General features: G+C 41.2%; 1 protein-coding gene across 6 annotated transcripts in view; it reads left to right on the top strand.

Moving 5' to 3' along the window:
* LOC126986076 (transcription initiation factor TFIID subunit 3-like) overlaps positions 1-12,526 on the top strand; it is a 41,792-nt gene that overhangs the window by 27,988 nt on the left and 1,278 nt on the right. For 5 of the 6 annotated variants that reach the window (XM_050841762.1, XM_050841761.1, XM_050841763.1 and 2 more), the window contains exons 8-9: positions 1,501-1,761; positions 7,991-8,496. In XM_050841762.1, the coding sequence (XP_050697719.1) occupies positions 1,501-1,761; positions 7,991-8,491 (762 nt within the window). In that variant the 3' untranslated portion in view covers positions 8,492-8,496. Of the gene's footprint in view, positions 1-1,500; positions 1,762-7,836; positions 7,909-7,990; positions 8,497-12,526 lie in introns of those variants that run through there. The other variant, XR_007739264.1, reaches the window with a different exon arrangement.

The following is a 12,526-nucleotide window of genomic DNA, read 5'->3' as shown; positions in this document are numbered from 1 at the left end:
ATATATATATATATATATATATATATACATATATATATATATATATATATATATATATATATATATATATATATATATATATATATATATATATATTTTTTTTTTTTTTTTTTTTTTTTTCTGGTCACGCTTCTCATAATATTTTCTGGACACACTTCTCATAATATTTTCTGGACACACTTCTCATAATATTTTCTGGACACACTTCTCATAATATTTTCTGGACACACTTCTCATAATATTTTCTGGACACACTTCTCATAATATTTTCTGGACACACTTCTCATAATATTTTCTGGACACTCTTCTCATAATATTTTCTGGTCACACTTTTCATAATATTTTCTGGTCACATTTTTCATAATATTTTCTGGACACACTTCTCATAATATTTTCTGGACACACTTCTCATAATATTTTCTGGACACACTTCTCATAATATTTTCTGGACACACTTCTCATAATATTTTCTGGACACACTTCTCATATTTTCTGGTCACACTTCTCATAATATTTTCTGGACACACTTCTCATAATATTTTCTGGACACACTTCTCATAATATTTTCTGGTCACACTTCTCATAATATTTTCTGGACACACTTCTCATAATATTTTCTGGTCACACTTCTCATAATATTTTCTGGACACACTTCTCATAATATTTTCTGGACACACTTCTCATAATATTTTCTGGTCACACTTCTCATAATATTTTCTGGACACACTTCTCATAATATTTTCTGGTCACACTTCTCATAATATTTTCTGGTCACACTTCTCATAATATTTTCTGGACACACTTCTCATAATATTTTCTGGTCACACTTCTCATAATATTTTCTGGACACACTTCTCAATATTTTCTGGTCACACTTCTCATAATATTTTCTGGACACACTTCTCATAATATTTTCTGGACACACTTCTCATAATATTTTCTGGACACACTTCTCATAATATTTTCTGGACACACTTCTCATAATATTTTCTGGACACACTTCTCATAATATTTTCTGGACACACTTCTCATAATATTTTCTGGATACACTTCTCATAATATTTTCTGGACACACTTCTCATAATATTTTCTGGACACACTTCTCATAATATTTTCTGGACACACTTCTCATAATATTTTCTGGACACACTTCTCATATTTTCTGGTCACACTTCTCATAATATTTTCTGGACACACTTCTCATAATATTTTCTGGACACACTTCTCATATTTTCTGGTCACACTTCTCATAATATTTTCTGGACACACTTCTCATAATATTTTCTGGGCACACTTCTCATAATATTTTCTGGTCACGCTTCTCATAATATTTTCTGGGCACACTTCTCATAATATTTTCTGGGCACACTTCTCATAATATTTTCTGGTCACACTTTTCATAATATTTTCTGGTCACACTTTTCACAGCCTCAGACAAAAACATTGATATTTTCCATCCACACTTCTCACTCTGATATTTTCTGTTTACACTCCTCACAGCCTCAGAAAACAAGCTTCCAGGCCCAGTACATCCGCTATGTCGTGAAGATCGAGCCGGCCAGCAAGTTGGGGAAGAAGGGCACTGCAGCAGCCCAAAGTGGCCCAAAGGAAGGGACGGAGGTTGAGGAGGAGGGAACGGCTAAAGAGACTGAGACGGCTCTTGTGGAAGAACAGCTCCCTACCCTCCACGATTCCATTATGTCACACACAGCATCCATGGCGGCGGGGCAAAATGGCCTACTGGATGAGAAGGACAAACTGGTAAGTATCAAACATATATTTTCCTTCATATTCTTAAACTAACTCATTCATTTCAGCTTAAGGGCAGTTACTAGTAGTGTGACGTTTCTTCTGTACCATGAGCCTAAAGCGTTATGCTAGCTGCACACTTCACTGTCTTCACTCACACTTGTCACAGTTATGTTTTGTTTGAGAGAGAGATGACACTTATTTAACGCTCAGAGAGGTCTGTAGATTGTTGCCACCATTTATGTTACAGGTTTTTAGTGTTATTTTTAAGGTGGTTCGTGTTAAGTGTTAGTTTAAAGCGCGAACTGTTATCTCACTCGTTACAGGGCCGGTGTCACCGTTGTCCTGCTTCACAAGTTGATTGTAGTAGGGGAGATAACACAATAGCCTTATAATTAAAGTGCTGATAGATTATGTTTGGCCAAGCGGAGCTGTAGTACACTAAGTTTTTCTCTCTCTCTCTCTCTCTCTCTCTCTCTCTCTCTCTCTCTCTCTCTCTCTCTCTCTCTCTCTCTCTCTCTCTCTCTCGTATATTAAAAGTGTGATTAGTTTTAACTATATTCACAGTTTTACACAATAGTTACAAAGTTTATGTGAGTGAGTCGCATGAAGATAAGTAAGACAACCACACCCAAGCCAGAGCTTGTGTCTCGTGCCTACACCAGTGTTCTCCCCTGGTAGCTCAGGCAAATGGTACTTATGTGTGTTGCTCCTTCACTGGAAGTGTTAATCTTCTGGTGATGACTTGCCAGACCTTACAAGGTTCCAGTGCTGATTCTTGCTGATTCCACTGTCAGTTCAGCACAGTTCCCACGGCCATAAGCACTACGTGTTTTTAAACATCCTGTGGCGTGATACTGAGCTGGTGTTTCGACACATTGTCATACATTCATATGTACATTATAATATATACATTACACACATGAGCGTAAGCCCAGGCCCTGTAAAACTACAACTAGGTAAACACACACACATACACACACTTCTGGGAGTGATTATAACAGACAAGTTATCCTTTGGAAAACATATAGACCGGATAACTGGGGAAACATACAATCTTCTTAGAAACATAAAAGCAGCATTTACATAGTTAGATGAGGAAATGGTGAAGAAAATAATAACATCGATGATACGTCCAAGACTGGAATATGCAGCATTTGTGTGGTCACCTAGATTGAAGAAAGAAATTAGAAAGTTGGAAAGAATACAAAGAGCAGCGACTAAATTACCGGAAACTCTGAGAGAACATACTTATGAAGAAAGACTGGAGAAATTGGGACTAACAACACTGGAGAGTAGAAGAGAGAGAGGGGACCTAATTGCATTGTACAAGATACAAGAGAGATTGGAGAAATTGGACATGGAAGACCTAGTGGTACGTGACAGAAGTGTTGCAAGAGGCAATGGTAAGAAATTGAAGAAGAGCGACTGTAGGAGAGACATCAAGAAATACAGTTTTCCATACAGAAGCATAACTACATGGAACGGACTTGACGAGGAGACTGTGTGTGCAGAAACGATTCATGAATTTAAAGCCAAACTGGATAATAAGCGTTATGGAGATGGGACAGCACGAGCCTAGTATGGTTCTTTTCCTGTATTTCACAACTAGGTAAATACACACACACACTTACACACACACAGAAAAGCAGCATCCATGTGAAAGTTGAGGCCTTTGACGTAGCATTAACCTGTGTGCTTCGATGCGTCCGTTATTGTCTACGTGTGTCTGGTGTCTCTGATTCAGTGCAGGCAGTAGTGTCCAACCCGTGCAACATATAACATGAGTAAAGTGGAGGCTATGGTGGCTTGCAGCAATCCACCATATAAAATCTGGTCAGTTTAGTGTATCCTCCCTGTCTCTCTCTCCTACAGGCTACAGCATGTGTGATTGTAAAAATGACTAATAAATTTTGTAATGTACAATGCATCAGGCTGTTCAGTTCTTCCCTATACTTGGGGAGCGTCAGGAATGGATGGCACCCGTCACAGGTAGGTTTATTTCAGACTCCAAACCACCCACTGGTGCTTGAGTGGAAGACGAAAATACTAGCAGCTGTATAGTTAGGAGAGGAGCACGGTAATGATGATTCCTTGACGTTTTGATAGTCTCATTTGGTTCAAATTTACCCATCTCCCAGCCACTCATGGGTTGGTATTGTTAGATGCTTCCGCCTCTCACATTAATTATTTCCGAAGCCCAAAAAGGAGGTCATATGGGTTATAATGAGTGTTTCTTTAGGCTCATGGTACAAAAGAAGGGTCACACTACCAGAAGGGTTAAAAACTACCCCTGAAAATGCTCACAACTCCTACGAAAGCTTTGCCAAATATGTGTATGTCTGGGCACCTAAATGTTTAATGATACGGTCCATAGCCTCAAGTTAGCCAAAGGGAACAGCAAGGGAGACAGCTCAAGGGCACGAAATAAGAAAGTCTGCCTAGTGAACAGGTTAACAGAATCTTTATTATAATGAACTTCTACCTGAGTTTATTCACTATTATCATCATTAATATCAGTGTACATAATTATTATTAATATTGTTATTATTTTATTGCAGTAAAAAGTCCTTTAATCCAGAATGAAATGGGTCACAGGTCTTCTGGACGAGCAGATTTTACGAATAACCAAAAGGGGACCTTAAAACGTTCATAACACACCATGCAAACGCACATTTTTTTTTTTTTTTCACTCAAAATCAACAATAGGAGCGTATTGAGACACCTCTCCACCCGAAATTGGCCTCTCTTTTGGCCACTCTTTACTACTCTCTTTTAAGGAGCAGTGATTAGCAGGTTTATTTATTTATTTATTTTTTATTTATTTTTTTTTTTTAGCTGCCACCTTTACTGTAAAAAAAAAAGATCTGACTTTTACCACACTTTGCATGTCACGCTCAAGCATCACATCTGAGAGATTAACTACGACAAGTCAATATTTGCATCACATGTTGGCCAAGGAAGCACTTTCTTCTTCGTCTCAAGGTGCTTAAACATATCACACATTGCGAATCATTTACTAATGAATGCTTCTTTCTATAAAAATCAGGTAATAAGAATATGAAATGGGTAATAAAAGCCGGATATGATGCACTTGACCTAACAGATGAGGTCACAGCCGGGGCGATGCAGCATTTGACATTTTCTTCCTGAAATCCCTGGGCTGCAAAAACTTCTATACCAAACCAGCTGACACATGTAAACAAACAGATGAGGTGTCAGTAGGGGTGATGCAACATTCGCCACTTTCTTCCTCAAGTCTCTGGGCAGCCAAAACTATTATACCTTTCCACTTCTGACCTTCTATCTGATCACCAGTATGGGTTCTGCAAGGGGCGTTCTGCTGGCGATCTTCTTGGCCTCTTAACTGACTCTTGGTCATCCTCTCTTAGCCATTTCGGTGAAACTTTCTCAGTCGCGCTAGACATATCAAAAGCTTTCAATAGAGTTTGGCACAGATCTTTGCTTTCTAAACTGCCCTCTTTCAGATTCTATCCTTCTCTCTGTACCTTTATCTTCAGTTTCCTTTCTGGCCATTCTATCTCTGCTGTGGTAGATGGTCACTGTTCTTCCTCTAAACCTATCAACAGTGGTGTTCCACAGGGCTCTGTCCTATCACCCACTCTCTTCCTGTTATTCATCAGTGATCTTCTTTCCATAACAAACTGTCCTATCCACTTATACGCTGATGACTCCACTCTTCATTATTCAACTTCTTTCAACAAAAGACCATCCCAACAGGAAGTACATGACTCCAGACTGGAGGCTGCAGAACGCTTAACCCCTGAGAGGTCACCATACCTTTACATCCCATATACTCATCCTGATCACCGAAAATCAGTTTTTCATATATTGTTCCGTATGACTCAAAGTGATCCCAGAACTTTTAGAGTTAAAGTTCAAAATCTCCATTTTTAAATGTCCCACTGGGCCTTTAAACTTGACTCGGTGGGCAGTGCTGCCAGACGTACGATTTTTTTTTGTCGTTTACCGATTTTTTTATAGCTATAAATGATAATCTACGTTTAGTATGTGTATTACGAGTGCCCATCCTGACTAAGTTCCTCATCTTCTTCCTCTATTTGATGATCAAATACATAATCAGGGTCATCATCACTATTATCAATGCTGATGTCACTGTCCTGGTCACCAATATCTTCCTCAAGACATAATTGCTCATCAATGTCAGCGAGAGTTAGAGAGCGGTGACGCCTCCCTGCCATTGTGACTCAGAGACAAGTGATGGCCGGGGACGGAGTAAGCAGCAGCGCGTGGGCTGAGAGGGGGGTTGGGGTGGGAGGGCTTACACGTGTGTTCAAATGGCGGGAAGCTGTGCTGATATATGGTAGACACTTCCAGAAAAATAATTCATGTAGCTAGAAGGCATTTCCAAGCAGTAGAAGGCGGGAAAGTGATGAACGTACTTGTACGTGATTGACCACAGGAAGTAACCTCTGATTTCACGTACTTGTACGTGATTGACCACAGGAAGTAACCTCTGATTTCACATACTAGTATGTGATTCACCACAGGAAGTAACCTCTGATTTCACGTACTTGTACGTGATTGACCACAGGAAGTAACCTCTGATTTCACGTACTAGTACGTGATTGACCACAGGAAGTAACCTCTGATTTCACGTACTAGTACGTGATTGACCACAGGAAGTAACCTGATTTCACGTACTTGTACGTGATTGACCACAGGAAGTAACCTCTGATTTCACATACTAGTACGTGATTGACCACAGGAAGTAACCTCTGATTTCACGTACTAGTACGTGATTGACCACAGGAAGTAATCTCTGATTTCACGTACTTGTACGTGATTGACCACAGGAAGTAATCTCTGATTTCATGTACTTGTACGTGATTCACCACAGGAAGTAATCTCTGATTTCATGTACTTGTACGTGATTCACCACAGGAAGTAATCTCTGATTTCACGTACTTGTACGTGATTCACCACAGGAAGAAATCTCTGATTTCACGTACTTGTACGTGATTCACCACTTACGGGTTAACCTCAGACCTTACTATCATCTCTGATTGGGGTAAAAGGAGCCTTGTGTCCTTCAATGCCTCAAAAACTCAATTTCTCCACCTATCAACTCGACACAATCTTCCAAACACCTATCTCCTATTCTTCGACAACATTTAGCTGTCACCTCCTTCAACACTAAATATCCTCAGTCTATCCTTAGCTCAAAATCTCAACTGGAAACTTCACATCTCTCTTACTAAATCAGCTTCCTCGAGATTGGGCGTTCTGTATCGTCTCCGCCAGTTCTTCTTCCCCACACAGATGCTTTCCATTTATAAGGGCCTTGTCCGCCCTCGTATGGAGTATGGCTCTCACGTGTAGGGGGCTCCACTCACACAGCTCTTCTGGAGTCTGGACAGAGTGGAGTCTAAGGCTTTTCATCTCATCAGCTCTCCTCTTATTGATAGTCTTCTACCTCTTAAATTCTGCTGCCATGTTGCATCTCTTTCTATCTTCTATAGATATTTTCATGATGACTGCTCTTCTGAACTTGCTAACTGCATGCCTCCCCCCCTCCCGCGGCCCCACTGCACTCGACTTTCTACTCATGCTCATCCCTATGCTGTCCAAACCTCTTATGCAAGAGTTAACCAGCATCTCCATTCTTTCATCCCCTTCACTGGTAAACTCTGGAACAGCCTTCCTTCGTCTGTATTTCCTCCTGCCTACGACTTGACCTCTTTCAAGAAGAGTGTATCAAGACATCTCTCCACCCGAAATTGACCTCTCTTTTGGCTACTCTTTACTGTTATCTATTATGGGAGCGGCGAGTAGCGGGCTTTTTTTTTCACTCTTTTTGTTGCCCTTGAGCCGTGTCCTTTTGTAAAAAAAAAAAAAAAAAAAAAAAAAAGCTGATATATGTGTTGGGTGGGGTGATGCAACATTCGCCATTTTCTTCCTCAAGTCTCTGGGTAGCCAAAACTATTATACCAAACCAGCTGATGTATGTAAACAAACAGATGAAGTGTTGGCAGGGCAATGCAGCGTTCGTCATTTTCTTCTTCACAATGGTGGTTGTATTACACCTCCTCTTCTTCCCTGTAGAAAGTGGTTTAGGAGCCGTCATGGTGGAACAATACAAATAAAACCAAGTGAATCCAAGAAACAGCCAGCCAGGTAAATGCGCCGTGAACTGGGTGAATGTCATGTTATCTATTTTTCAGACTTTTACTGCATCATTAATGTCTTACATTCACAGATACGGGATCTCAGGAAGCAACTGGTACTCGCTAGACAGAAGGAGAAGCTGAAGAAGGAGAAACACAAAGAGAGGCTGATGATTGCCAAACAGAAGGAGAAAATGAAGATGGAACAGTTGCAGCATCTTCAGGAGGTCATAGAGATGCTGAAGGAGAGGTGCCCAGAGTACTCCAGCCAGAAAGACCCAGCGATACAGAGACACTGCTCCCTGTGCCATGCTCCCCTGCTCAAACGCTGCCATAGAGTAGCTGAACGCTGGGCTGCCCTTGATGTGACGGAGGGCCAAGTTTCTCTGCCCCTTTCACTCCTCAGACCTGCAGAGCGCCATCCTGCTCCACCCCAGCAGCTCAAATCTCGTGCCGGACGATCACAAAAATTGCACCTCTGTCCATGGCTGAGTAACAGAAGTCTGCTCTGCCCTGATTGTCGATTACTAGGAAACAGAAGCAAGTTTAAAGGAAGGAGTTCAGCGGTTCACTGTTTGAGGCCGCACTGCTGACGAAGGTATGGATGGGTGTCTGTTTGCAGGAGACTGGTTTTTGTTCTTCTTTATTATTATTATTAGTAGTAGTAACAGCAGTTATTATTATCATCATTATTACAGTAAAACCCTGCCTATCCAAAACCCCATTTATCTGGAAAAACTGAGGCTGGTCAAAAAATAAAATAAATAAAATATATCTTAGAAAATCAATAAAGTCCATATTTTAATCCTTATACCCCGTGATAAAATGAGCGGGCGGTTTTAAGTTACGTACATAAAAGACGGGTTACTAATGTTAGTAGGTGTTCCCTTGCTTACCTTAGTGTTGTCAAATTATTGTAACAAATACTGGGACGATTATTTATCATTTGAAAGCTTAGAAGTTGCACTTTGCTGTGGTATAATGATAAATGAACAACTGGAACTTATATATTCTTTTAAATGGGAAACCTCCAATATCACCTCGCTCGTTATCTGACATCATCCTCATGGCACACTCCTCCCTTATCTAGGTCAATTTGAAGACAAAAAAACAATTCTCACATATTGTCATGTATCATATCATGTGCCTGAAATATGGTCCTTCACTGAACTGACCTGCCATCTGGTGGCCCTGCTGGAGCCGCTGCCAAAGCCAAGCACTGCAGCATTCTGGGGTCCAGCGAGGCTTAATTGACATTTATCTACCAAACTAGCATAATATCAGAGTTGTAATGGTTACTATCATGTTTACATGAAAAAATCTGAGTGCTGTACATTAATCATGTCGTTATAATGATTATTGTTGGCAAAATAAGAGTCATCGACATATCCTCCAACACCCAATCCCGTGGTTAATAGGAATGCATCAGTGCGTCCTCTTGGCAGGTATTTCCTTCATGCACTAAAGGAGAAGTCAAACAAGTCCGGCATGGTGTCATGGTCTCAAACTCATATAGTAGTGATGGAAAGTAGCGTTGAAAATTTTGCCACTCAACATTCCTCCGGCTGGCATGCTGCTGCCTCACACATGATGCATCCCCTGTCCTTCCAATCAGAGCGCGGGAGATCTTGGTCTTGGTTCAGGAGGTTGTTTACATTGCTGCTAAACATATCGTACGCTGCCGGCAGGAAGTGTTATACTTATTTCATTTTTCTAATTTAAATCATAATACATATATCTTTAGCATCTTATAATATTACATTCACTATATGGAACTTTAACCCGGCAGCGTCGGTGGACCCATTTTTGGGCTCCTGCGAATCGGTCCACTGAAACGGTGGACCCTGTATGGGGCTCGGCTCAAAACGCCTAATTCGAGCTAATTGTAGGCGGTGGCGGCATTGAACAACCCACCATGCATGCCCTGGGTCATTGTGGTGGGTAATTGATCTTGAGGCAGGCTTATTTGTCATAGGTGGTGCTGTAAGGTCATGGCAGACTGAATTAGCGATCCATATAGTAATCACTTGTCAAATTCTCTAAAGTAGACAACAAGTGACTCTTGGCTAGATGCCACGTGTCACGAGACTGTTTATTTTGTAAAAATCACCACCCAAAAGGAATGGAGTTTGAGTTTAAATAAATATTTTTAATGGCTTTATGGTTATGAGAGGAGTACTCTGAGATACGTTCCATGCTCTTTTCTTAGTCTCAAAATGCAGTGTATTGATGCCGTTTCTCGGCCACTTCTCGGCTTTCCCATGGCTGAAGCCCACGGGTTAATGGAACAACATATATGTAGAGCCTGTGACGATTGTTTATGTGGAAAATAATATATTTAAATTTCCTATTGCTTGCATTTCACCGTTTCTTTGATACTGCTAGTAAGTCAAGTGTCTCTATACCGTAGCAATGAGAAAATTATGTGATTTCTAAATAATAGCAAAAAACTAGTAAGAAAAATTATTTGAAGGTATGCTGCATGCATATTTATTTTTTTGTAGTTCCACCAGGGCCACCAGATGGCAAGTGTGTTCAGTAAAGGACCCCATACCTATTTACTCATGGAAATACATATATATCTGCTATTTTGCCTAGAAATTGGTAAAAAAATGATAAAACACAGCACACATCGCAACCGTGTACTCACTGCAGGAAAATCTGGAGACCGACTACAACAAAAACAAATCCTTGTAAATGGTAGGATGTGAAAGGCCAAGCATCCAGCATGTTGAAAAGATAGGGCTTGATGTATGACACATAACCTCAAGCATAAGCAAACTGTGTATCATAAAATGAGCGCAATATTTGAAGTGCCGTGATCGTGGCATGATGGAGACTAACATAAAAACCGTAATCATGCATGACAGAGTATAAAGGTAAAAATGTATTTGGCTTCCATTACGACTATTTTCCAAGGCCACAGAGAAGATGAACCAGGTTTGCATGGGGGTGATTTTCCCATTCATGATGCAGAAGTCGTGTAAATCTATCACTAGGACCGCAAAACAGTTCGAGAAAATCCCAGCAACTTCTACGAGAGGCTTTTCAAACAGGCGAACTGAGATGCTGAGATGTTTAAGAATATGGCCATAAATCCGACTGGTGTAAGATTTGAAAAACCGCACTCAGCACCTGCTTATTTAATTTTCCGCCACCGTGCCAGCAGCTCCACGCCCTTATCCTACTGCACACCACCCACACTACACTCCGCCCTCAACCAGCTGATGCACTTAGACCCCACCTCCCCTCTCTCTCTTGTGGCACTCTGCAGGGCACCACCAGGGCATGTGTACAAATATAGAAGGTCTTGTAGCCTTGTAACTTACTGCGGTAGCCTATCACACCACCACTCTGCCTGTGGCATTACAACAGGACCAGAATGTGACTTTACTGAACCCTGACATAATGGATTCAGTTGTGTCTAGGTTTGGCAAGAGCATTCGGCCCATTGTAGTAGTAATGTTCCAGGCTACTGTGGCATGCTATAGTATTACACAAGAGAGAGAGAGAGAGAGAGAGAGAGAGAGAGAGAGAGAGAATGGACACACACACACACACACTTAGAAAGTGTGTGTGTGTGTGTGTGTGTGTGTGTGTTGGGGCAGTGTAGACAAATCAACTGATAAAGGGCAGAGCATATTGAGGGTGGGGTGCTGTACCTAGTCACTTCCATGGGCACTATTCACACCTTGGACTGAGACAGTCACACTCCAGTCAGGAGATGTTTCCTGCTCTGGTAGTTAGGCCCGTCATTTTGAATTTTCGCTCCCTCAACAGTACGAGTCACATCATTGTTGATGGAGGATGTGTGATTGTTTACAAGCAGAGTTGGCGATGACCACCACTATTGGATTAGGAAGAAAGAAAGGAAGAAACATGAAATTGGAAAATGAAGCATGTGGGTTCATTCAATAGGAGTGAAGGGGAGTTCCATACGTGCTGGCACGTTTGTCCTGGTCATGGTCTGGTCAAGATATATTTTGAATGGATTGCTGCTGGAGTGTGACCAGACCGTGACATGACCATTGCTGCCAGTGTGTGTGCTACCCTTTAAATGCATGTAATAATGTGCAACCAGACCCCATAAACAGACCATGACTTGATCGTGACCGTTGCTACAGCATGAATCAAGCCTTTGTTTACCTATGCGCTCCCATTGTTTATGGATACCATGGTCATGCAGACTAGCTGATTGACCTCTCTGAGCCAGAAGCCACCCATCTTTGCTGGAATAAGGGGCCAGAGGTGTGTTGCTAGCTGCAGCACATGACTGCAACATTGCCCAACCTTCAGGACGCCCGTCTCCCAGCCTTATAGGGACGCCGCACACAGCAAACTTATGAGAGGACTGAGGTTAAGGGTGCATCAACCCATCCTCAGGGTGTGGTACATCCAGTGAAGAGAAGAATGATGCAGGAAGAAGGAAAGAATACATCGACCTAATTATGGCATTTCCATACTCATTACTAAATCATAATGGCTACTAGTCCACATCAGACCACCCTTAGGTCTTGCTTGGACTGAGTCATTGATGAAAGTCCTTAATATTAAGAGCCCTTAAGCCCCACACTGTCCTATATGATAAGATGCAAAAATATAATAATAGTAAGCATCCTGTAAACACA

The sequence above is a fragment of the Eriocheir sinensis genome, chromosome 61 (assembly GCF_024679095.1).
Source record: "Eriocheir sinensis breed Jianghai 21 chromosome 61, ASM2467909v1, whole genome shotgun sequence".
Classification (NCBI taxonomy): Eukaryota; Metazoa; Arthropoda; class Malacostraca; order Decapoda; family Varunidae; genus Eriocheir; species Eriocheir sinensis.
The sequence above is the reverse complement of the archived record's forward strand: the minus strand, read 5'-3'. Positions and strand labels throughout refer to the sequence as shown.